Source organism: Taudactylus pleione, unplaced genomic scaffold, assembly GCF_031769625.1.
Source record: "Taudactylus pleione unplaced genomic scaffold, aTauple2 ptg000016l, whole genome shotgun sequence".
NCBI classification, from domain to species: Eukaryota; Metazoa; Chordata; class Amphibia; order Anura; family Myobatrachidae; genus Taudactylus; species Taudactylus pleione.
Window position 1 is genome coordinate 49,198,808 of NW_028284418.1, and position 27,387 is coordinate 49,226,194.

Consider the following 27,387-nt stretch of genomic DNA (forward strand, 5'->3'; position numbering starts at 1 on the left):
TTTAGCGCTATTTATGTATTATTTATTCCATTATGTTGTAAGGGTTTGACTACCCCTTTTTTTCATAGCTGCTGGGAACAGCAGAACATCCGAGCACCAGTAAACAACCTTCTTTGGTACTTGAACACTAATTCTAAATTTAAAGGCAATGTTACATTTTGTTAATAATTAGTTGATAGTGTTACATTTAAATAAATAATGCATATTTCAGGATGGGCTACTGTAGTTTTGTTGACTGTATCTGACTGTGCATAGCAATTTGGGAAAACAATATGGTTACAGTTCCTTTGCAGAATGGCTTGAAACCTGTTTTAGTCCCATAATATAACAGGCAGCATCTATAAATAAAATGTCTCATTTTAATGTTTATCACATTTTAATTTCTTAATGTTACAGAGTCAATATGAGAGAAGACACACACATACCCAGGAAAGACAAAACCATCATTGGTAAGTCACTAGTTTTACATACTTGGCTGTCTACTTTGTATATCGATCGGTATTTGCTCTATATTATCTATATATAGAATATGGCTAATTAGTTATGTTTGCTGATTATTGCTCAATCCTGTGTTGTTGTATATTTGGATCCATACAGGTGTATATATATATGTATATATATATATATATATATACAGTTGTTGAAGTGGGGCGGTATACGGCGGTATGACATAAGCCCTCTACCCGACCCCACTTCATTTTAGCCGCAGAAGAGAATGCACCAGCGCTGGAATGCAGTATGGCATCCCAGCGCTGGAACAGCGGTGGAAATGTGTAGAGATGTGTCCCGCAGGGGACACATCTCGTTCGGCGGCAGCGGAGACGCTGGCATGTAGCCGGGACAAAGCATCCGGTCCCTGCTACAGTCAGCACACACTGGCTGCCAGCCAAACACAGGGCTTGAGGCCACCAGCCAATCACAGGGCTCGCGGCTGCAGGCAATCACAGGGCTCGCAGCCACCAGCCAATGAGAAGCTGCCAAGTGGCAGCTTCTCATTGGCTCGCACAACTGCAGCAGCAATGTAGGACCCGGTGCTCCTGGCAGCTCCATTCCAGCAGCACAGGCAAGAGGTAAATAGAGAGAGGGGAAAATGTGAGAGAGAGAATAGAGAGAGGGGCAGACAGAGGGAGGCAGGCAGTTGGTATTGTACGGGGTGATTGAGAAGAAATCAGTGAGAAGGGTGTGAGAGAGGGGAGCAGGCACGGAGAAGTTGGGTGGGAGGGGGGGGATGTACAATGGGGTTATATGGAAGCAGGGGCCCAAGGGGGGGGAGAGATTCATTCTCCACACCCCCACCTCTAAATTCCCACTTCGAGCACTGTATATATATATGTATATATATATATATATATATATATATATAATGGGGTAAAGAATTGAGGATTCCAAACAGGCAGGTGTTCGGTAAAACAGTGTGTTTTAATGGCTGCATACACTGCACTTGGCATACATGAGCTTAGGCCTGGACACACACAGGCACATAACAGAAAATAAATGAATAACCACAAATGTCCCAGCACTCCTTGTGCTTATCAGTCAGCAGTGGCAGTCACAATCGGCCATGCTCTCCCAGCACAGCCCTTGGACCCTGGCACTACAGACGCTTATTCCTACTACCTGGCCGCTAGACAGCATCAGGGCCCAGAGCAGTGGGTTTGTGAGAGTTTTAAGCGCTTCCTCTGCTGCTCAGTGATGAGTTGCAGCTGGGCCTGTGCAAGGCGTGAAAACCTTGCATTCCACACCTCCATTGCTAATGCAGAATGCACAGGCATCACTCCAGCCTTGCTTGGAGGGAGCTGATGCCACCTGAATGTGGGCAATTCAGGTGAGAGACAACCCCTCTCGCCACTATATATATATTGTGATAGGATCATTGGTAAAGTGGTCTGTGGCAGGTACATTTGTCCCAGATTCCTGTCTTATGTGTTAAACCTCCAGGAGAAAGTCTGCAGTGTAGCAGGCTTGAGTCTCGGCTTTTTGAAAAGCCGGTTTGGGACCTGGGGGTTGTGGGTGAGAGAAGAGGGAGGGCTCCACCCACGGCCACTCCAGGTTTTGGTTCTCGCAGCCTGGTAACAGGCTTGTTAGGGTTTCCACCTGAGAGTGGCCAATATAAGCCTAGTGTGTTGAGGGCTGAGGGTCTCAACTGGGAGAGCAGACAGGGAGTTTGCTCAGAGACACTTGAAAACCTAACTGTAAGTGTTGTGCTATGCCCTTGTTGCTGGTGAGGGCATTAGGCCCTGCCAGGTTCTGGTAGTGAGGGAACTACCTGTGAAGTTAGTGCCCCGACAGGGCTAGGATTTATGTTTATGTTTTCTTTATGTTTGTTTCTGACATTGTACAATAAAGACTGGCGCCGACCAGCTTGTACTTGCATCCAGACTGGTGTGCTGCTTCCCTGCTGCTGTGTGTGTGTTTAAGGAAGGAGTCCTCTACCCAGGAGAGGGACCCCCTAACCTAACTGTGTCACAATATGGTGGAGAATGCGGGCAACCACACACACTGAAGTTGCAGCGAGAGGTAAACTTTCTGTTTAAAAATTAAAGGGACAGACACCCAATTTGTGAGTGTGGAAATAACACTGTGTCCTTGGAGTCCCATAGAGGAGGTGTCAGCCAATGCTCAGAGAGGCAAGGTTCAGCTTCCAACCTACACCCCAGGACAAAATGGAGGACATGATTAAGGCCTTGCTCCAAGCTACAGCAGCTCAGCAGGAATCTACCAGAGCTCAGCAGGAATCTACCAGAGCTCAGCAGGAGACTAACAGACTTCAACAGGTCGCCATTGAGGAAACCCGCCAGGCCTTGGCGGAAAACAGCCAGGCCATAAGAGAGGCGGTACAGCACCTGGTCGCCCGGCCCAGAGATGTTAATACTGGTCCTCCCACCACCATTCACTCCGTACGAGCCAGTCACTTCCTCCAAAAGATGACTTCGGGCGATGATGTGGAGGCCTATCTCGCCGCATTTGAAAGAACGGCCGAAAGGGAGAGTTGGCCCCAGGAGCAGTGGGCAAGTCTGGTGGCACCTTTTTTGTCTAGGGAGCCACAAAAAGCATATTTCGACTTATGCCTGGCTGATGCCAAGGACTATAAAAAACTAAAACAGGAGATCCTAACTCGCTTGGGAGTCACCACCTTTGTTCGTGCCCAACGGGTCCACCGCTGGGAGTTCCATAGAGACAAGCCTCCACGTTCACAGATGCATGACCTCGTCCATCTGTCCTCAAAATGGCTACAGCCCGAGACGCTGACGGGACCACAGATCGTGGAAAGGGTCGTGATGGACCGTTACCTGCGATCATTACCTGTGACTCTGCGCAAGTGGGTGAGCCATGCAGACCCTAAGTCCGCGGACCAGTTGGTCGAGCTGGTGGAGAGGTATGTGGCGGCTGAGGAGCTGATGAGTATGCCCCACCGAGCCCTGATGGCGCACCGGCGAACTCCCACAGACACTGGTAAGACTGTTCCAGGGGAGAAGGGTGCTGGGCGGTGGAATGTACCTAAGACTGAGGGTGTAGAACCTGGAGACAGGCCTGCCAGGCCAGGAAGGTTCTTGCCCCATAAACGACTAGACATTAATATGACTCAGTGTTTCCGATGTGGTGGCTTCGGCCATATTGCCGCTAATTGTTCACTTACAACTGAACCTATGCGATGTGATACTGCTCATGTCTACCGCAGGGGGTCTTTCTTTGCACAGACAGCCTGTACGGCTGACCGGCAGGCTGAGACTGATAAGCACATGTGTGTACTCACTGTAGATGGCAACCGAGTAGAGGCACTGTTAGACTCTGGTAGCTTGGTGACACTTATAAAAGCTGAGCTGGTGAACCCCATGAGGCATACAAGGAAAACTGTTGGTGTGACCTGCATACATGGGGATACTCGATATTATGTTACAGCCGAGGTGAACATCGAGACACCATGTGGCTCTGCTATAGTTTCTGTGGGTTTGGTGCATGGTCTGGTGTACGATGCAATATTGGGGAGAGACTTTGCTCACTTCTGGAAGTTGTGGGAAAGCCGTTTTGTTCCAGAGGTGAACAACCCCGATCCATTTGAGAAGGTTGTCGATGTAGTGGAGGAGCGAGTTTCTTCTGAGTCAGAGTTATTCCCTTTTTCTACTATGGTTGGCGAACTAGAGAATGCGGAACGTGACGGTGGCCCGCCAACTGATGTGCCTCCCATTAATGCGGGAAGTGTTGTTGGGCCAGGTGATCGTCTGCCTGATTTAGAGGTCAGAAGAGAGGTCTTTGCCGTGGAGCAGTTGAATGACCCTACTTTGGTAAAAGCCAGGGAGAATGTAAAAGTAGTTGATGGTAAACCCGTAGACCCTGATAGTCCTTTGTCCTATCCCCACATGGCAATGTGTCAGGATTTGTTATATCAGGTGACTAAGAAGGGGGAAGATATTGTGGAACAACTAATAGTTCCCAAAGCCTACAGAAGAACAGTGTAGAGAAAACCATTGAGCGAATAATGCAGAGGTTTTTCTGGCCCGGACTTCATAAAAAGGTGTCTGACTTTTGTGCATCCTGCCCTGAGTGTCAGTATCATGCTCCCAGGCCACATTTTAAGGGTCCACTAGTTCCATTGCCTATTATAGAGGTGCCGTTTGAAAGAATAGCGATGGATTTAGTTGGACCCTTAATGAAGTCTGCCAGGGGACACCAGTATATTCTGGTCATAATGGATTACGCTACCAGGTACCCGGAAGCGATCCCGTTGCGCAATACGTCAACCAAGACCATTGCCAGAGAGCTAGTTCATGTCTTTAGCAGGCTGGGTATACCCAAGGAGATACTAACTGACCAGGGTACACCGTTTATGTCAAAAGTCATGAAAGAGTTATGTCGCCTGTTCAAAATTGAACAGTTAAGAACTTCGGTTTATCACCCCCAAACCGATGGGCTGGTCGAGAGGTTTAACAAGACGTTAAAACACATGCTTAGGAAAGTGGTCGACAAGGATGGTAGGGATTGGGATTATTTATTGCCGTAATTATTGTTGGCCATAAGAGAAGTTCCCCAGTCCTCCACCGGGTTTTCACCCTTCGACTTGTTGTATGGGAGACACCCAAGGGGGTTACTAGACATTGCCAAAGAGACATGGGAGGGGCAGTCTAGTCCTTACAAAACGGTGATTGAGTATGTTTCTCAAATGCAGGAGAGAATTGCTGCGGTAGTGCCGATAGTGAGAGAGCACCTGGAACAGGCTCAACAGGCACAGCAGAGGGTATACAACCGCAATGCTCAGTTACGCAGCTTTGCTCCTGGGGACAGAGTGTTAGTATTGGTTCCCACTGTGGAAAATAAACTTTTGGCTAAATGGCAAGGGCCCTTTGAAATCTTAGAAAGAGTGGGGCAGGTCAATTACAAAGTTTACCAGCCGGGGAAAAGAAAGCCGGAACAGATATACCATATAAATCTGTTAAAGCCCTGGAAAGATAGAACGGTACTGTCGGCCGTCCGAGCCCCTCTAGTAAATCCAGGGCCCTTAGTTCCCGAAGTGACAGTGGCAAAAACCCTGTCGGCAATTCAACAACAAGAGGTCAAGGAGTTTCTGATCAGAAATAGGGTGCTGTTCTCTGACGTACCCAGGAAAACCTCGGTCATTAAACATGACATCATCACTGACCCAGGGGTTAAAGTTAATCTAAAGCCCTATAGGTTACCAGAAGCACAAAGAGAATCGGTGTCGAAAGAAATTAAAAATATGCTAGAGTTAGGGGTTATTGAAGAATCACATAGTGAATGGTCAAGTCCCATTGTGTTGGTTCCAAAGCCCGACGGGAGTGTGCGTTTCTGCAATGACTTCCGAAAGTTGAACAGTGTTTCAAAATTCGATGCCTTCTCGATGCCAAGAGTGGATGAGTTGATTGAGAGACTAGGGACGGCAAGGTATTTAACCACTCTTGACCTAACCAAAGGGTATTGGCAAGTACCGTTAACCGAGAGCGCCAAACAAAAGACAGCTTTTTCAGTGCCAGAGGGCTTGTTTCAGTACAAGATGTTGCCCTTTGGGCTACATGGGGCACCTGCTACTTTCCAAAGAATGATGGACAGGATTCTAAGGCCCCATAGACGGTATGCGGCTGCTTATCTGGATGACGTGGTCATTCATAGTCCTGAATGGCAGTCTCACTTACCCAGGGTACAAGCAGTTTTGGACTCCATCTATAAGGCAGGTTTGACAGCCAACCCAAAAAAGTGTTGTCTAGGCATGGAGGAAGTAAAATATCTGGGATACACCATTGGCAGAGGCCTGATAAAGCCTCAGCTCAATAAAGTTGATGCCATACAAAACTGGCCACGGCCTCTGAATAAGAAGCAGGTGAGAGCCTTCTTGGGAATTACGGGGTACTTCAGGAGGTTTATACCCAACTTTGCCACCATGGCAGTCCCACTGACTGACCTGACCAAAGGCAAACAAAAAGTCATGGTAGAATGGAGTCCTGAGGCAGAGAAGGCTTTTCAGGAGTTGAAAGTAGCGTTGTGTTCCCAACCAGTCCTGATGACTCCTAATTTTGAAAGGGAATTCATAGTACAAACCGATGCATCAGAAGTAGGTATAGGAGCAGTCCTGTCCCAGAACAAGGAGGGTGAGGAACACCCTATTTTCTATCTAAGTAGAAAGTTGAATGTACATGAGAGAAACTATGCCACAGTAGAGAAGGAGGCGTTGGCCATAAAGTGGGCATTAGAGGCTCTCAGGTACTACTTGGTTGGAAGAAAGTTCAAATTAATCACTGACCATGCCCCTTTGAAGTGGATGTCCGAAAATAAGGACAGTAATGCGAGAATTACGAGATGGTTCTTGGCGTTACAAACTTTTAAATTTTCAGTGGAACACAGGCCAGGAAGCCAGCTGGCCAATGTTGACGCGTTGTCACGCGTTCATTGTTTGGGGGCTTCAGTTGTTCAGCCCCACAGGTCGAAAAAAATGGGGGGATATGTGATAGGATCATTGGTAAAGTGGTCTGTGGCAGGTACATTTGTCCCAGATTCCTGTCTTATGTGTTTTAAACCTCCAGGAGAAAGTCTGCAGTGTAGCAGGCTTGAGTCTCGGCTTTTTGAAAAGCCGGTTTGGGACCTGGGGGTTGTGGGTGAGAGGAGAGGGAGGGCTCCACCCACGGCCACTCCAGGTTTTGGTTCTCGCAGCCTGGTAACAGGCTTGTTAGGGTTTCCACCTGAGAGTGGCCAATATAAGCCTAGTGTGTTTAGGGCTGAGGGTCTCACCTGGGAGAGCAGACAGGGAGTTTGCTCAGAGACACTTGAAAACCTAACTGTAAGTGTTGTGCTGTGCCCTTGTTGCTGGTGAGGACATTAGGCCCTGCCAGATTCTGGTAGTGAGGGAACTACCTGTGAAGTTAGTGCCCCGACAGGGCTAGGATTTATGTTTATGTTTTCTTTATGTTTCTTTCTGACATTGTACAATAAAGACTGGCGCCGACCAGCTTGTACTTGCATCCAGACTGGTGTGCTGCTTCCCTGCTGCTGTGTGTGTGTTTAAGGAAGGAGTCCTCTACCCAGGAGAGGAACCCCCTAACCTAACTGTGTCACAATATATATATATACAGTATATATATATATATATATATATATATATATATACATGCATACATACACACATACAATGGCCACATGTGCATTTTATGTATACATATACTTACATACATACAGAAATATTTATATATGATGCTAGTTATCGTGTCCACCAGTGCAGGGATTATTTTTTCCTCTGTCTTTCCCAACCTTCCCATATTTTTACTCCTTCTCCCTCCTCTGTCTTTCTCTGCCCTTCCTTTCCTCCTTCCCCTGTCTGCCTCTTTGTTTCACCTCTGTCCCTTCCCGTCTATCTCTCTCTTTTTTGTGCCCCCATCTGTGTCTCTCTATCATCTGTCACTCCTCCTCACTGTCTCTCTCATTTCTCTCCTCCTTTCTCTGAACTGTCTCTCTGCCCCCCGTCTGTCTCGCTCTGTTATCTGTCACCACTCCTCCTCCTTATCCTCATCTTCCCACCATTAGCACCAGGTGCTATTGAGTCAAGAATCAGTCCTGTGTATCGTATCATGGGATGCAGTTAGTATCCCAACAAGCGGGATGCTGTCTGCCTGGAATCCCGGCATCGTAATTCCTTTCGCTGAGACAACACCAGCGCCAAAATCCCAACATTGCTCAGGATGCCGACGGCAGATGGCATCCCGATTGTAAGGACACCGGGGAAAGGTAAGTATCAGCCGTGGGGGGGGACAGTTAGGTTTAGGCAGCCCGGGGGACAGGCTCGGGGCAGGGGGGGTTAGGTTCAGGTACCACCAGGGGAGTTAGGGTTAGGCACTAAGGGGGGAGGGTTAGGGTTAGGCACTAAGGGGGAGGGTTAGAGTTAGGCACACTGGGAGTGATAGAGTTAGGGTGTGGGGTAGGGAGGGTTAATATAAGGGTGCAGGAAAAGATGGTTAGGGTTTGGGGGTAAATAGGCAGGGGAACATTACTTACATTACTTTCCATTCCCCTGGATTTGAACCATCAGGATGCCGCTGTCAGTGTACTGACCATCGCCACTGCGAGCAGAAGCCTGCGGTTGAGTTTCTCGACCGCAAGGCCAGGAGTGATTTTGGCTCTATCAGAGCCAAAATCACTCCCACTGACATCACTAGTGATGTCAGTGGGGCCGGCTTCTGATGGTAGGCGTTCCCTTGGGAACGCCTCCGTCTGGCAGGCACGCCCCCGGCACGCCCACCAAAGGGGGCGTGCTGTCAATCAACATCGACAGCACGCCCCCTTTGATCAGACACTACGAGCGAAGGAAAGTCCTTCGCTCGTCGCGTCTCGCGCATGCGCACGATGGAGCTCCCTCCGTTGTGCGCATGCGCAGTGCAGACCATCGACCCACTTGCGAGCGGACAGCCGCTCGCGAGTGGGTCTGAATCAGGCCCAAAGTTCAGGAAAATGACCTTAAAAAAAACATTTAAATCATCTGAAGAGAAACGTAAGCTTATGCAAGGAATAGTACTGGAGCCGCACTGAAAAAAATCCTACAGGATTATTAGGTAAGTATCTCTTAGGTATACCTAAAATAGACTTTATGGATACCACACTAATGTGTATCAATATTCCTAATATGGATCATAAGACCACAGTCTACACCTGTCACTAGGAAAGTCTATGGTGCTCCCCAGAGTCAATATGTGAACATATAAGCCAGAAGAAAAAGAAAAAAGGACTCTCGGTGGGGGCACACTATAAGTATAGAGATTTGGCCGTTAAAAATTAACTTTTATTAAATACAATTGTAAAAATTGAGCAACTGAAAGTGATTCAACAAATACAAAGACATACAATACACATATACATCAATCAAAGGAGATGCACTCTCCACTATGGATTATAAATAAAGCTAGGTGAGATGGTAATAAAATAGTATAGATACAGAATGCGCCTTAAGCCACAATTGAAGATACCATACCATTTAACTCCTAGGCGTATATAAATAAATCCAAGGAGATATATTCCTCCACTAAGGATTTAAAAGGCCAGGCAATCAAATACTATGATAGTATAAATAAGTGTCTATGCCTATGGCCACAAACATACTCCATCAAGAAAAAAATACATATGTTACTTAAATCTACGTTCCAACAGAACAGAACAAACAAACAAGGAAACACACAATACATATACAAATAAATCCAAGGAGATCTATCCTCCACTTTTGATAATAAGAAGCCCGGCGAGATAGTCTTAATGATTGATCGTATATGCCTATAGCCACACTATGATGATAATTATAAAGAATAAATACACAGTTAGGGCATGTAACAATAAAACAATCACTGTTAATACTAGTATTTATCTCCTAATGGGATAAATCCCTATTAGACATAAGAGATAATCATACATATAATGATGTGCCCGCATGCACTGAAAATTAATCCAGACAAAATGTTGTCAGATAAACATTCCTTCAGTGAGATGATTGGATAAGATTTAATACATGTCAATAACACATATTATGCATCTCACATATAGAAATTACAAGGGATTTAACATATAGACAGCACTGAAAAAAGCCAGGATAAACCTCATTAATTAATATAAATGTGATAAAATTCACAAGTTGTTAATATAACATAAGGGTATATAAACAGATGAATCGCTAGTTCCTCTAATATAATGAGCTATGATGCTGCAAATTAGAAAACAATAATGAGGTATGGAAGTGATGCAGCGAGTGTCTGTGGAATAAATCAGTGAGCTGTCTGGTTAGGTGGCTGTCTGCCCTGATGCGCTAGGCAGTGCAGGGGGTATGCGCCACTTACATGATCAGCGTGCTGTCCTGGTTGATAGTCAGTGGTGCTGGGAATAATGCTAATGCATGCCACTGTGTGTGGCTGGAGAACCGGAGTCACGTGTGCGCATCATGTGACCCGGAATTGTCAGTCTGACGCGCGTTTCGCCGCTGGTAGGCTTGCTCACAGTTCCAACCATTGCGACCATCGGGCTTGTGACGGAGACCCTGCTGTAGGGTCTCGCTGCCGCAAGCCCTGGAGTGATTTTGGCTCTATCAGAGCCAAAATCACTCCCACTGACATCACTAGTGATTGCAGTGGGGCAACATCGACCCGCTTGCGAGCGTCCTGCGCTCGCGAGCGGGTCTGAATGACCCCCTGAGTTACACAATCAGCCCACATCTATGGGTAATTAACTCATATCTACTTTTATAGCGACATTACATCTAAAATTTAGATGGTGGTTAGGAGACATACTGAATGGAGTGTTGAAATGACAACTCAGGGGTATATTTACTGAAGTGCGGGTTTTTAGAAGTGGAGATGTTGCCCATAGCAACCACAGTATATGTATAAATATATAATATAATATACTAGTTACCCACCCCAGGTTGGCACAGGAGCAATTTGAATTGACAGCAATAGTCTTTTTTAACCAAGGTCTTATAAGATTACCTTGAAGACAATATTAGTCATTTTTCCTTTTGATGTCAGCAATTTCGTTTTGAGTGTGACACGCAAAAGGGCCATGTAAAGTCATCCATGAGAAAAACTGTCTCCATTCATGTCCACTCCAGCCGCATTAAGTGTCTGTCCCTGTGCTGTAATTATTGTCATGCCAAAGCATACTCTTACCTGGAATTGGACTCTTTTGAAATTAAATAATACTTTTTTACATAGATGAAATAGGAACGGTAAAAAAAAGGGAAGAAATGAAATTTTGTATCAGTAAACAGGGCTTTACATCAATTTTTTGTCTGGTGAAACAGGATAACACATATCAATCTCTACATGATATTAAATAAAGTCCATTGTTGTGATATATCTTTAGCAAATTAGGCAGCGCAAGCAAGAAAGCACTCGGATGTTCATTTTTTCATTGACTTGCTTCACTAACATCGTCACTGCTCGGCTCTCATTTTGTCATACATTAATGTTTCATACACAAATGCTCTATAGAATAATGAAAACTGCATCAAAATCCGTCCAGTTGTTCTTGAGATTAGCCTGAACTAACAGACCGACGCTTACCAGGGACTTTATTTTATACTATGTATAGCTGCTGTACCTTAGGGCAGTGATTCCCAACCTCAGTCCTCAAGGAACACTAATAGTCCTGGTTTTAGTGACATCCATGATTGTGCACAGATGGTTAAATTAAAATAACTGAGGCACTAATTAAGTCACTTGTGCTCAAGTATGGCTATTCCTAAAACCTGCACTGTTAGTGTGCCTTGAGGACCGTGGGAATCCCTGCCTTAGGGCCTAAAATCCCTCACTAAATGTAAATGTGCTACCTACTGTAGATTAGCATCCATTTTGTTTTTAAGATTATTAAGATTAACAGACTAGCCATCTATCTTCACTTTAGGGGTGTGAAGTGTTTGGATTATTGAATAAAAAATATATATATATATTTTTTTTAATAATGGTTCTTAAAACAATTATAAAAATATCCTTTTCCTACTGACGGTTTCTTACGTGTTGATTAAAAAAATATAAGTTAAATTAAATTTATATAAAAAATTTGTATTCAAAGGGGGGAATTCAGTTTAATTTGATGGAAGCAATATGTTGTTTCAGAACGGCACATCTTGTTCATCCACATCGCAAGTTTTGTCTCGCTCCCCATAGTGCTATGATATCTGCAGTACCGTAACTATCTGACATATGCACAGCCATGCATTCCAGCACCTGTAATTGAATTCCACTGTAGTGTGTGAATGTATAGTTTCAATTATATAATATATACCATATGTGGTGCGGCACTCCCGGCGATAATAATTCACAGACACTGGCAAATGTTCTCAACGTTTCAGTGTTGGACCACCGTCTTCAGGATACAAAAAATAAAAGCATATCTTACCTTAAATAAGCACCCAAGTAAAGCCACATTTCCGAATGCGGGACGGTGTTCCCGATCGACTTTGCAGGTAAATGACATCATCGTGCACTTGACTCGTGATGTCTGTGATACCACCCATCACCATGGGTACATAGACGCTATAGTCAAATCACAATACGATCATTACATACAGCTATTCAACATATTGCAACTACATCAATCCTACATGTCACAACATACAAAGCTAATTACTAGATATTATAAGACATCCTAATTAGAAAAATTATGCCTATAAAAAATAATGGTAAGTATCCATTTAAACCCTTAGGAAATATCACATCCAATCGGTGGATCCATCGTTATTCACATTTTAATAGTAGCAGGTTACGATCACCCCCCCGGCAAGAGGAGGGATGTGGTCAATCATCCTGTATTTTAAGCTAGCTAAGCTGTGTCCCGCCATAGAAAAATGATGTGCCACCGGTTGCTCACTGCTGCCACTAGCAGTAAAATGGGATGGGATGACAGAAGTAAAAAAGTTACTACTATCGGATGAATCCTTGGATCAGGGATTTATTGACTTTTTGTTGCAACTTTTGGAATTTATTTTTACAAAAAATTATTTTTTGTTTGATGCCAAATATTATTTGCAATTAAGGGGCTGTGCTATGGGGTCCTCTGTGGCCCCAGCATACGCTAATTCATACATGTTTGGTGTAGAACAGGAATTGTTTTTTGATGTCTTATAATATCTAGTTATTAGCTTTGTATGTTGTGATGGGTGGTATCACAGACATCACGCGTCAAGTGTGCGATTACATCATTTACCCACAACATCGATCAGGAACACTGTCCCCTCTTCAGCAATGTGGCTTCACTTGGGTGCTTATTTAAGGTAAGATATGCTTTTATTTTTTTCTTGTATCCTGAAGACAGTGGTCAAACACTGAAACGTTGAGAACATTTGCCAGTGTCTGTGAATTATTATCGCCGGGAGTGCCGCACCATGTATGGTATTTATGTCATTCTGTGAGGGCATCCTGCAAAGTTATTTTTACATGAGCGGAGTTCCGGACCCCATGGACTATATGATATAATATATATTTATTTTATTTTTGATTGGTAAATTTGTGGCTTTGCCTTGTTTTAGATGGCTTTCCTGATCATACTTATGACAACCCTATATTTCAACAAGATGAAAAGCCAGCAAGTAATGGTGTGAGAGAGGAAAATAGTGACGGGTAAGGGACATTCTTCCCCTATCAGATTTTTTTTTTGCAATATATGTTTATTGATTTAAAAGACAAAACAAACAGAACAAGGGAAATACAAGCAAATTGTATAACAATGCCATGTAGAATAAGAATATCCACTAGGTACACATTGCAAAGCAGACATAAAAAACAAAATATAAAATCAATACTTGCAATCAGAGAAAATATGACCAAAAACAAATATCCCAGCACTCAGATCCAAAACAAAGAAAAGTGGGGAAGACCAGACAGGGGAAGACAGAGTAGAATTGGGGGCAACACCTAGAAACCAAATATTTAAGTTAGAGCCGAAGCATAATCGGTGGAAGATTTAAACTCGAGCCAAGGAAGCCAAGTAGAACGATATTCACCTTGTTTCTCAACTCCAAGACGTGAATCTTTCATGTCCATATAGAGATCCACCCAAGCAAACCATTCCTTAAGTGAGGGAGGAGACACAGATTTCCAATGAGTAGGTATTACAGCTTTCGCAGCACTGTTAAGAAATTTAAGGAGGGAGTCTTTGTACAATTTTGTCGGTCCAGGGTATAGGTTTAGTAACCAAAAGGAGGAATTCGAGGGGACTACACATCCTAAAATTGATGCAGAAAGAGAAATAACGTAGTGCTTGGAAGTCCCATCAAATATGTAGAGGCAAGCCCTTTGCTGAATTACAACACCAGCAGCAATTAGACACAGCAGGGAACATTTTAGCTAATATCTGTGGGCACCTATACCAGCGCTTGGTCACTTTATAGTGAGTCTCAATGACTGAATAACCTATCAGATATTTTTATATCACACTTGGCGGTCAAACCATGCTGACTCACAAGGAGCATACATTTAATATTTATTAGGCAGTGTGATGTGAAATGACCTGGTGTCCTGCTTACATGCACAGATTTGTTCATTAATGCACAACAATATTTCTATTAAATCAAGGAGTCTATGGGCCAAATGTAATAGGGTGAGAGTTTAGAAAATGTGAGAGTTTAGCAGTAAACTCTCACATTGGTTGAGTTTTATCTTCAAAATGGGAAAACATCTGAATGAGATTTTAAATTGTGAGAGTTTTTTAAGTCTAAAAAAACATGCAAGTTCGCTCTGTTACTTTGTTTTTGGACTCTATTACATTGACAAAGTTTAAAAAGTGTCAGAAACTCTCACTTTTCTAAACTCTCACCCTATTACATTTGGCCCTATGTGTTACAATACAGTACTGCAATTGCCTGCTTTGCTATTTTGAAAAAGTCAGTGGGGGTCATTTACAAACGCAAAAAATGCACATTCCTTATCTCAGAAATTCTAGTGCACTGCACACTAGGGATGAGCGGGTTCGGTTCCCTGAGAACCGAACCCACCCGAACTTCGGGGATCCGGGGCGATCCGAGCCCAAGCTCGGATCTCCCTGTCTGCCCCGGATCCCTCTCCCGAGGCAAAACCTCGAGATCTGCTGTCGGATCTCGAGGTTTTGCCTCGAGCGGCCATTTAAAAAAAAATGCCTTTGCCTTTAATGGGCAAAGTGCTGATTGGCTGACAGAGCCGTCTGTCACGGCTCTCAGCCAATCAGCATTATGGTGCTCATTTGCATGTAGCACGGACTCGTGAGATCCGTGCTACATGCATCTGTGTGATTGACAGTGACACAGAGCACAGATGGGTCAGTGAGACCCGTCTGTGCTGCTGTGTATTTCAATGACACAGATGCACGCACGGACCAGGAGATCCGTGCTACTTGCATCTGTGTCATTGACACAGAGCACTAACGGGTCCGTGAGACCCGTCTGTGCTGCTGTGGTAAATAAAAAAAAAAAAACCTGTGTAAAAAGAGAAAAAAATGGCGTCCTCCCCCCCAAAAAAAGACCAACCAGCCCCGGGCATTAGTGACCCAGTGCTGGGTGTGCTTAAATACAGGGGACAAACGACATAGGGGTCCCCTGTACTTAAACACAACCAGCACCGGGCTAGTCAGAACCAGAGCTGGTTGCCAAAATACGGGGGACAAACGACGTAGGGGTCCCCCGTATTCTGCGCAACCAGCTCTGGGCTCTGATCCGGTCCTGGTTCTGGAAATACAGGGGAAAAAAATGAGTAGGGTTCCCCTGTATGTTCCAGAACCAGCACTGGACTTTTTCTAGCGGGGGGCTGATGCCACAGCCAGGGGAGCCCTTTCACCGGGCCCCCCAGCCGCAGCATCAGCCCTGACCGCTAGTCAGCCCAGGCCGGGGATCCCTGGAGAGCTGGGGACCCCCCCAATAAAGGGGTCACCCTCTCCAGGGCACCCCAGGCCCAGGCTGATAGCCCGGGGCTATCCCCGCCACCCCTGGTGGCGGTGGGTGGCGGGTTGATTGTGTGGTGTGGTGTAAATAAAGAATATCAAACATTGTCTTTACAAGTAGAACTGCAAGTCCCAGCAAGCCTGCCCCGCATGCTGGTACTTGGAGAACCACAAGTACCAGCATGCAGGGCATTAAGGGCCCACTAGTACCTGTAGTTCACCTGTAAAAAAATGTTTAAAAAAAACACAGGACACACACCGTGACAGTATAAGTTTATTAAACATACATACACACACACACATGTACACATACTCACCTATGTAACCCTGTAGCATCGGTCCACTTGTCCGGTAAAGTATCCATAGGGGACCTGTGAAAAAAAACATACTCACCATCTCCTATGCGAGGTTCTGTCCTCTTCGTTCCAAAGTAGGCATCCCCGGACTTGGCAAAAAAAAAAAACGAAAACGCGATCCACGAACTTAGTACCGTTCTATAGAACGGTACTTCCCGAATGAGAGCTTAGCGGCGGGGTATCACCATGGAAACCCCGCTGCTAAGCGTTCATTGGCTGAGAGAGGCCATCTCCCGTCTCTCTCAGCCAATGAACGGCTCCCTCCATTGTAGTCAATGCTGGGAGCCGCAAGGTTATTAAAGTTTACCCTGCGGTTCCCACCATTGACTACAATGGAGGGAGCCGTTCATTGGCTGAGAGACGGGAGATGACCTCTCTCAGCCAATGAACGCTTAGCAGCGGGGTTTCCATGGTGATACCCCGCCGCTAAGCTCTCATTCGGGAAGTACCGTTCTATAGAACGGTACTAAGTTCGTGGATCGCGTTTTCGTTTTTTTTTTTTGCCAAGTCCGGGGATGCCTACTTTGGAACGAAGAGGACAGAACCTCGCATAGGAGATGGTGAGTATGTTTTTTTTCACAGGTCCCCTATGGATACTTTACCGGACAAGTGGACCGATGCTACAGGTTACATAGGTGAGTATGTGTACATGTGTGTGTGTGTATGTATGTTTAATAAACTTATACTGTCACGGTGTGTGTGTCCTGTGTTTTTTTAAACATTTTTTTTACAGGTGAACTACAGGTACTAGTGGGCCCTTAATGCCCTGCATGCTGGTACTTGTGGTTCTCCAAGTACCAGCATGCGGGGCAGGCTAGCTGGGACTTGCAGTTCTACTTGTAAAGACAATGTTTGATATTCTTTATTTACACCACACCACACAATCAACCCGCCACCCACCGCCACCAGGGGTGGCGGGGATAGCCCCGGGCTATCAGCCTGGGCCTGGGGTGCCCTGGAGAGGGTGACCCCTTTATTGGGGGGGTCCCCAGCTCTCCAGGGATCCCCGGCCTGGGCTGACTAGCGGTCAGGGTTGATGCTGCGGCTGGGGGGCCCGGTGAAAGGGCTCCCCTGGCTGTGGCATCAGCCCCCCGCTAGAAAAAGTCCAGTGCTGGTTCTGGAACATACAGGGGAACCCTACTCATTTTTTGTCCCCTATATTTCCAGAACCAGGACCGGATCAGAGCCCAGAGCTGGTTGCGCAGAATACAGGGGACCCCTACGTCGTTTGTCCCCCGTATTTTGGCAACCAGCGCTGGTTCTGACTAGCCCGGTGCTGGTTGTGCTTAAGTACAGGGGACCCCTACGTCGTTTGTCCCCTGTATTTAAGCACACCCAGCACTGGGTTACTAATGCCCGGGGCTGGTTGCTCTTTTTTGGGGGGGTGCACGCCATTTTTTTCTTTTTTTACACAGGTTTTTTTTTTTTACCACAGCAGCACAGACGGGTCTCACGGACCTGTCATTGCTCTGTGCCAATCACACAGATGCATGTAGCACGGATCTCCCGGGTTCGTGCTACATGCAAATGGGCACCATAACGCTGATTGGCTTCCTGTCTGCCACTGCAGTGCCACTCCTAGATGGGCCACGTGTTTGTGCCGCCCCCTTGTGTCGCTTAGCATAGTCAATCAGCTTCCTCGGTACAACCTTTTGGCCTAAAAACAATATTGTGAGGTGTGAGGTGTTCAGAATAGAGTGGAAATGAGTGGAAATTAATGTTATTGGGGTTATTAATAGCGTAGGAACAAAAAAAGGCCCATTTATGTGATTTTAGCGGTTTTTTTTTATTTTTTAAGAAAAAATCCAGATCCAAAACACAAAACCCAGAACCCAAAACACGGAAGGGTGGTTTTGGCAAAACCAATCCAGATCCAAAACACGAAGAAAGATCCAGATCCAAAACCAAAACACAAAACACGAAAAGTGTCCGGTGCACACCCCTACTGCACACCAATTTTACTTTTAAATGTCTGCTGTGATGTTTTATAAGGATGCACAGACAGTAAAAGTAAAAGCATCAAGCCCTAGCACAACCTACTGTACTATTACGTTTTTATCTCCCTGCTTGATTCTTTACAACCTTGCGTTCTTACTCCTAAAATATTGCTTGTTGAAACTTTGTTTATTCTCTAAATAAATCATGAGAATTTTGGAACATCAGGACTATATTTCACGTGCCTCATTGCAAATGTTCATATTATATTTACAGTGGCATAGCATATGTGTGCATGTAAATACTCTCCCCTCTATAAATGTGCCTACATAAGCCTTAAAGACGGTCTGGAGGCAGTAAATTGGGTAGTTTGGCACATCCAAAAAACTAGGATCTCTATCCTAGAACCCTGATTAAAATATATTTTCATACAAAACAAAATCTTGAATTTGCATAGGTGTAGAATTGGATGCATTCAGCAAAGAATGTCACTGTGTATATGTCCTGCCAGTTCCTCTTGTTCAAGGGCGCAATTTTGTTGGAAAACATGAAAATAAGTTGAGGAACTCACAAAAGAGGAATAATTAACATTTGCAGTGTACATCCACGTATTTAGAAAATCAATAGATAATACAGTATGCTCAAATATATATATACAGTATGTATATATATATATATATATATATATATATATATATATATTAGAGATGTGCAGGCTCGGATAGGTTCGAGTTTGCACATGGAGTTCGGATTTTTCCCTCCAAAAAAACGGAACTCAGAAAGAGGCTAAACGTCATCTTGCACGGACGAACATCATCATTCCTGGACAAAAGTCCAGGAATGATGATGTTCGTCCGTGCAAGATGACGTTTAGCCTCTTTCTGAGTTCCGTTTTTTTGGAGGGAAAAATCCGAACTCCACGTGCAAACTCGAACCTATCCGAGCCTGCACATCCCTAATATATATATATCTTATACGTATATAACATTCATTGGTCTGTTTGTTTGTTTGCCTGTCCGGTTATGCATTCGGGCACCCCTGCACTGATTGGGATGAAACCAACGGGAGGTGGTCCAGTTGGAAAACTTCACAGAGGGGTGGCAATTAACTTAATAATTTGAAGATTTAAACCCGGTACTTCAGTTCGTGCGTGCCAGGTACTTCAGTTAGTGTGTGTGTATATATATATATATATTATATATACAGTCGATAGCCAGAGTAACAGCCATGTGCAGCACCGACAGCGGCTAGATGGGCTGGGTGTGACTCAATAAGGTGCTGGTAGGTTGCCAAAGGTATTTAGAGCCATGCTGACTGCAGTGCATTCCACAGCTGCTGGAGGGTGCGTGGTGGAGGCTCCAAAGAGTGGACACAACGATCAAGATGGTTCCACAGATGCTCAATTGGGTTCAAGTCTGGGGAATTAGGGGGCCAGGGACGTGACTCATCGGCGAAGGCAACCCTTCGCCAATCAGCGGAGGTCCAATTCCGATACAGGTGTGAAAAGTGAAGCCTTTTCTGCAGATCCACCTTCGTTAGCATAGGTGCAGTGACCATCCGTTTGATTCAAAGTCCCATATTCATGCAGCAGGGTTTGCTGAACTGTCATTTTAGACACACATCTGGTGCCCCCAGGTTCATTTTGGTGGTGAGCTGCTCCACTGAGGCGCGTCAGTCGGCCCTCACGCACCTACGTAGTCGACGTTCACCTATCACATCAATGGCACATGGTGCTCTGCAGTTTTCACGTCAGCTATTTGCAATAGTGCGATTTATCCAGTCACGATACACCAACACCACAGCAGTACACGAACAGACCACAAACTGCACTGTTTCAGAAATACTGCCACTCTTTGCCCGAAAGCCAATTATCATCACTTTTTGCAACTCGCCCCTTTTACCCATGACAGCAACGAGTGATATGTGTACAGAAAGCCTATCGCACACGTTATATAACCATCAAGCTAGAGCACGGCATGTAACATACTTCATGGGCTACCGCTGCCGACATCAACTGTAGGAGGTGGTCATAATAATGTGACTCGACTATATATATACATGTACAGTCGAATCACATTATTATGACTACCTAGATTTGGGGTGCAAACTTGCACTCGCCATTCCCATGCCTGGGGTGCACCCCAAATCTAGGAGTGGCGAGTGCAATGGTTTTATGTCTTTGTTTATTTGGTTAATTTTTAATTAACCTTTTTGTGATCACAGCTTTCTCATGCACCCCTGTGCAAGCTCATTTATTTTAACCTGTGTCAGCTGCTGCATTGTTAGTATGATAGAAGCTATGTTTGGTGACTGTCTTACCTTTAAAAGCAATAAGGTAGTTGGCAGTTAACATGTTTTCAGTTTAAATTCTGTGATAGCAGCTACCAGGTTCCCATAAGTATGACAGATAGTGTAGGACCTGCTGAGAAATGGGGTCCCATGATGTGGGCTGCAGGCTTAAATGCATTGATCAATCCATGAACCAAAACCCCATTATTTATGTATTATGGTGAGTGATTTAATACATACTGTACATACATCTATTCAAATATGAAATACAGTTGAGCGCTCTATAGAATAATGTCAGTTAACTTTGTTCATGAGTCAACCTTGCTAGCCTTCCTTTACTCGACAGCAGTTTATTTCAATGGGCTCTATTTATTAACATTATTTTTACTAAAATAAAGTGAAAAAGGGTGTTTTCACACCCTTTTCACATTATTTTAGTTTCACCTATAGTTATTACAGGGCAATTGGAGTAGAATTAGTAAAATTCGACTCCAACCCCCAGTATCACTTATTTTTAGTAAAGCAGATCGCATTTCCCATAATTGTAATGGGAAATGTGATCTGACCATAGTTACTAAAAATAAATTGTAAAAAAATACCGGGGGAAGCCCTGTGATAATAACGTCACCTGGAGATGGCATTATCCAGGGTCTCCCCCGGTTACCGGGCTCCCACTCTGCTCTAATGGGGAGAGCAGAGGTGGGAGCCGGTACCAGTAATCAGCTATGTGGTCTAAGCAGACCGCAAGCTGATTGCTGTAAAAAAAAGAAAAAAAAAATTAAAAATTTTTTTTTTTACTTACCTGACTCCAGGGACCGGTGATCGGGCCTCCGGTGATGGCTCCTCTCCGGTCAGCTGGACTCCCACAGTGCACTGGGGCCCGGTCATCAGGTGATCGGGCCCCAGTGCAGTATGGGAGATCACCTGATCGGGAAGCCCGGAGAAGATCACCGGAGGCCAGGAGGATGCAGGTAAGTCTAATGAAGGGAGGGGGGGACGCGGGTGGGGTGAGCGGAGGTCGCGGGGGGCCGCGATCATGGGGGGCAGGGCTTAGCACCGGGGGCGGGGCTTAGCGCCGTGGGGGGGTAGTAGCGGTGGTCGGTCGGCGCATGCGCGGGCTCTTAGTCACGGAATTTTTTCCGAAAATACCGCGACTAGAGTGCGGATGGGATCCGCAGGGACAGAGCTTTATCGCAAGCTCTGTCCCTGCAAGGGATTTATAGTAAATCCCTGTGATATTGCCTGAATTCGCAATGCGAATTCACTCGGTAATATCATACTACAATCCGCATTCAATATGCGGATTGTAGTAAATAGAGCCCATTATCTTGTGTTCTTATATGTAGCTCATTCCTCCCTTAGTTATATTACTCCTGAAAGCCCAGCAGAGATGTTCAGCACGTCTGTATAAATTACAGCTTTTCTGTTTGTCACCAGTGTTACTTAGCCCGGTGCAGGGTACAATTCTCATTTGAGTAACGCTGTAGGTGGCTTGACTGTTCCTTTGTATGTTTCCCTGCTACCTATTTTTATATATTCAAAGAAACCTATTATGCACCTCTGGTTTATGAATATATATCTTTTGTCTCTATCGTTTACATTTATATTCCAGTTACAATATATATATATTTTTTTTTTGTTCTAGGAGAGAAAAACAAGGAGCACACAGTGTAGAATGATATCAAGCTTTATATAGTGAAATATGCATACAATCGCGTACATCTAAGACAATCTGCATGAGTCAGCCTGTTTAGTCACCAGTAAAACGAGACCCGTCACTTCCACTCCAAGATAATTTTTCTCTCCTGGGACAGGGTCACCGAATCCAATTTTGTACCGGGGACCGCAGCTCACACACTAGAAGTCACACTAGATCAGCGTGAGTTTCAAGCCTCACACTGGACAGCTAATAGATATGAGCAAGTGTCCAGGTATTGCCGCCCCAAACAAGTTTCGTCACTAATGGACTTCCTCAGTGGGTGTGCCCTCACATCACCCTGACGATACTTTACACCAGCAATGCAGCGTAATCATTAAAAGCATACAATACATTTAACCCATTATTCCTTCAAGTAATCAGCATCTATTTCAACCAATGCCTATTATAAAGCATGTCAGTGCCAAAAAACAATACAATGTATCTATTGACATGTTTTTCATAAAAAATAAATAGACCACAAAATTAGTATAATAAATACATATTATCAAAAATGCATATATGCAATTTATCAATAACTAGAAATGATTGGACAATTACATTTATCCTGCACTATAAGCGAATAATAAATATTGTAATTTTCTATTAATCAACCAATTACAACAAAATGACCTATACCTAAATTCATAACTGAGTATGATAGAAATGGATTTGATCAACCAGCAAAGGAGTAACAACTCAACAACAATGCTGATTTCACTTCTCTACCATCCCCACATATCGAACTTAGGCGCTCATTCAGACCCGCTTGCTCGATGCATATGCAAATTTGGGTAGGCAGGCGATCGCACGGCAAGGCATTAGCACGCCCACTATGTCTTGGCGTGTGATCGCTTTGTGTATGCTGATGCCCACCAGCCTGTCTTAAGATGCCCACTTGCGCACATCATCTCCAGGAAGTGTATGCAACCATCGGTACATCAGGTACCATCGGATGCGATCGCAGCGCTTGAGGCTGACCATACCCTACCGCAAGCACTGCGAGCACTGCAGTGTAAAAACCAGCCAGGTGATGTGTACTATGACACTGCCTATAATTTATGCCTCGGAAACGGCGTTGAGACGTTCAGGCACGCCTCAGTTCGCATCTCCACTCCCCTGTTTCAAGCAGCCAGGCCCTATCACCACTCACAATCGGCTTCTCCTGACACTCACTCTGCTAGGCTGTCTATGCACAGTGAGCAAATGCTTTCCGATCTCTCGCTGTGGTTCGCGCACTGCGATGCGTATGCATGCATGTAGTGCAAACCATCGGCAGCTATCAGCGAAGGCTTCCTAGCGAGCGTGTCTGAATCAGGCCCTAAATCTGCAGGGGACTACAAATAGGAGACTATATCATAACTTTCATTTAAACCTACTAGCCCTGAAATAATCAACATGTCTATCCAGTAGGTTTCCCCATGGGGCAATTTTTTTCATAGAAAATCTCCTCCTCTTTCATCTAATGATACAGACACAGTGCGCGACCATTAACCATTCCTTTATGTATGTATTATTCACTTTATTGTTGCTGCGTAGTGAGACTTTATTGATTTTTATATATGTATTATTATGTGTACTTTTTTAAGTGGTTTTTATATTTTTGTGTCTATATTATATGGCCGTATTGTGCCCTTTACACCTGAGATAAAGCAATGTTTAGAGCAGATAGCAGAATTAGAAGAGCCGAGGCATGCCATAAAAGATTAATGATTGTATGAAGTAAGCCAAAGGTATCATACAGTCGAAGAATAATGATTTAGATTCCTTAGGCTAACAACTAAATAAATTAAATTAAGTTGGGAGATAACATCTGTGAAGAATTATATTTAGAAAAAAAAGAGATTTGCCCCCCAGCACACTGCAGCAAAAACAATACTTAAATCCTACATGATAATAGCGATTCAGAGGTATTAGTTACATACATTTGCAAATATATGAATAAGCGCCAGGCCAATCGTCAAGGCTCCTCTATACTGGGATTGTTTTTGCTGCAGTGTGCTGGGGTGCAAATCTCTTTTTTTTCTGTGTTCAGTGTAAACCCTGCCCTTTACAAGCACCTGTGTTATGCAATTAAGCTGATCTGAGCAACTACCATTTTTTTTTTTGCAAGAATTATATTTAGGCAAGGAGGATACCGAAAGGTTTAAGGCTGAATAAATATCCTACTTTGGCAATGAAAATAGTGATGATGAATGGCCCAGTAACTAAAATATGTGGAAATTTATCAATGATGAATAGGCCCCATAGTCTCCTATTTGTAGCCTCGTGCTAATTTAGGGCCCGATTCAGACCCGTTTGCAAGGCTGCATTTGGACCCTGCCGTCCACATTCAAACTATGCAAATCCTGTGACCGCTAGCAAGACATTAGCACATCCATAATGTTTTGCCGTACTATCGCGGTATGCAGTTAGATGCCAACCAGCCTGACACAAGACGCCCACTTTCCCTAAGTAACATACGTCATCTCCAGGAAGTGTGTTAAACAATCGGCAACATCGGCTGACATCAGACCCATATGCACCACTTGTGGCTGCCCATACCCTACCCACAAGCACTGCGAGTGCTTCTGTTTTAAATTCAGCCGTGTGACGTGTATGCTGATGATGCATCTTAATTATGCACGCCTCTGAAATGGCGTTTAAACTTACAGACACCCCTGCGTTCGGAACACCACACCCCCGTTACCATTGACCACCCCCTGTCACCACCCACAAACGGCTCGTCCTGTCACTTATGCATGCGGAGCGTCTATGTACTGGCTGCGATCGCTTCCCGATCGCAGCAACTGGTTCGTGCACGCGCACTGCGTCTTATACACATACGCAGATTGCGATCATCGGCCCGCTGCGTGCGAACGCAGCCTTGCGAATGGGTCTGAATCAGGCCATTAGTTCGATATGTGGGGATGGTAAAGAAGTGAAATTATAATTGCTGTTGAGTTGTTACTCCTTTGCTGGTTGATCAAATCCGTTTCTTTCATATTTAGTTCTGAATTTAGGTATAGGTAATTTTGATGTAATTGGTTGATTAATAGAAAATTACAATATTTATTATTCGCTTATAGTGCAGGATAAATGTAATTGCATATATGCATTTTTGATAATATGTATTTATTATACTAATTTTGTGGTATATTTATTTTTTATGAAAAACATGTAAAATATAAAAGCACTTTATTCGTCTGTTTATGAATAAAATGTAAGGATTGGTAATATGATGGATGTAATATAGGAATACATTAAGTAAGTAAGTAACCATTAGAGTGTTTTAATTAAGGACAGGTGATTGGAGAAATAATTGCTAGCGATATGTAGGAACTGTTACCATCAATACCACCATTCACCATTTAACTAATCCAGATTTTAATTAATTGTTGTGCTTTGCTGATATTGGTTTAGTCTAGTAGTTACTGAAAATGCTTTTTGTAATAATATAGCACTGAGATTCATTGTGAATCTCAATGATAATTTCAATAGTTGTATTGTTTTTTGGCACTGACATGCTTTATAATAGGCATTAGTTGAAATAGACGCTGATTAGTTGAAGGAATAATGGGTTAAATGTATTGTATGTTTTTAATGATTACGCTGCATTGCTAATATAAAGGATCGCAAATAAAAAGTATAGTGGTCGCTCACATCAGCTTAGTGATATTGCAAAGATGCTTGTAAAGGGCGGGGTTTACACTGAACCACATAAAAAAGGGACATTCCCTGCAGCAATATCAGCAAAAATACTTGAATCCTACATGATGATAGAAATTCAGGGGTATTAGTTGCATAAATTTGCAAATATATGATTAAGTGCCAGGCCAGGTTCAAGGCTCCTCTATACCAGCGTCCCTAACATTCAGGGGTTCATGTCTGAGGAGCAGGGCACCCCAAAAGAATCCAGCCAAGGACCATCCCCAGGGCATCACACGAAAAAGGGAAAAAAGGTGATAGTGAAGAGTAAAGTATAGATGTGTAAAGATATAAGTGTTAATATAATAAGAAAGAATTCAAATTACATAAATAATAAACAAACAAATAAAAAGATGATGAAAAAGTATCTATGTGAATTAAGTTGTGATGCCCTGAAAAAGGCCCAGCCAGAGCAACTCCGGGGGCCCCACGCCCAAACGCTCACCCCAAAATAATTATTGCTACCTAATAGTAGCACCCACTCTGGGTCATATAATTACAAATTAATGTACTGCATAATAACAGCACTTGTACAAGCTGAGAGCTGACTCACCTAGGAGGTACCCCAGAAACCTCCAAATGGCACTATACGGAGCAGCACATCCTCCCAATGCTGGTTCCCTTCATGCCTCTCAGAACTGCAAATAAAAAGTATAGTGGTCACTCACATCAGCTTAATGATATTGCACAGGTGCTTGTAAAGGGCGGGGTTTACACTAAACCACAGAAAAAAGGGATATTCCCTCCAGCACACTGCAGCAATATCAGCAAAAATACTTGAATCCTACATGATAATAGAAACAAATTCTTACCTTTATAACACCGGTGTGCACACAGACCCAGCACCCCCAGCTCCCTTCCGGGTGTGGACGTGATGATGTCACACATAGGTGGCTGGGGGTGTGGTACTCGGTCTCCATAGGAACATAGTGACACCCTCCACCAATGCAGGCATATGGCTACAAATAAACAAACATAGCAGAATAGATTTTTGTAACCTCCAAAACCCATTTCAAATAATAAGTAAATCATCTATATAATGGCCACAGTACACTAGGTTCACTGCAAATGGGCCCCCCCAAATATATATCTGTTCGAATACTCCCATATATAAGTTTGCAAAACTGGGGGCGAACCTAGTGCCCATGGCCACCACCTGTAAAAAATACTGATCCTCAAAAGTGAAATAATTGTGTTTTAAAATAGAAGTGATGAAGTACAGTATGAAATTTCTTAATTCAATGGAGATGTATGTATCCATTTCCAGAAAACTGGCTACTGCTTTAACTCCTTGGTCATGCGGCATATGTGTGTACAATGCTTATACATCTAATTAAAAAAATGCATACCCGGATTTCCATTTTATAATTTTAATGGTGTTAAGAAGGTGCATGGTGTCCCTTAAATGTGATTTCAAATTAGTGACAAATTTCTGTAAAAAGTAATCAACAAATTGTGATAAATTAGATGTGAGGGACCCTATACCAGAAAAATAGGTCTCCTAGGCGGCAGTGGTGGATCCAGGGGGGAGCGATCAGGGCG

The 27,387-nt window shown here is 44.0% G+C and overlaps 1 protein-coding gene across 1 annotated transcript in view; it reads left to right on the forward strand.

Moving 5' to 3' along the window:
• LOC148542031 (ATP-dependent translocase ABCB1-like) overlaps window positions 1–27,387 on the forward strand; it is a 190,343-nt gene that overhangs the window by 27,225 nt on the left and 135,731 nt on the right. Inside the window, exons 2-3 of the mRNA XM_088473936.1 lie at window positions 397–449; window positions 13,502–13,592. Of these exons, the coding sequence (XP_088330062.1) occupies window positions 404–449; window positions 13,502–13,592 (137 nt within the window). The 5' untranslated portion in view covers window positions 397–403. The remainder of the gene's footprint in view (window positions 1–396; window positions 450–13,501; window positions 13,593–27,387) is intronic.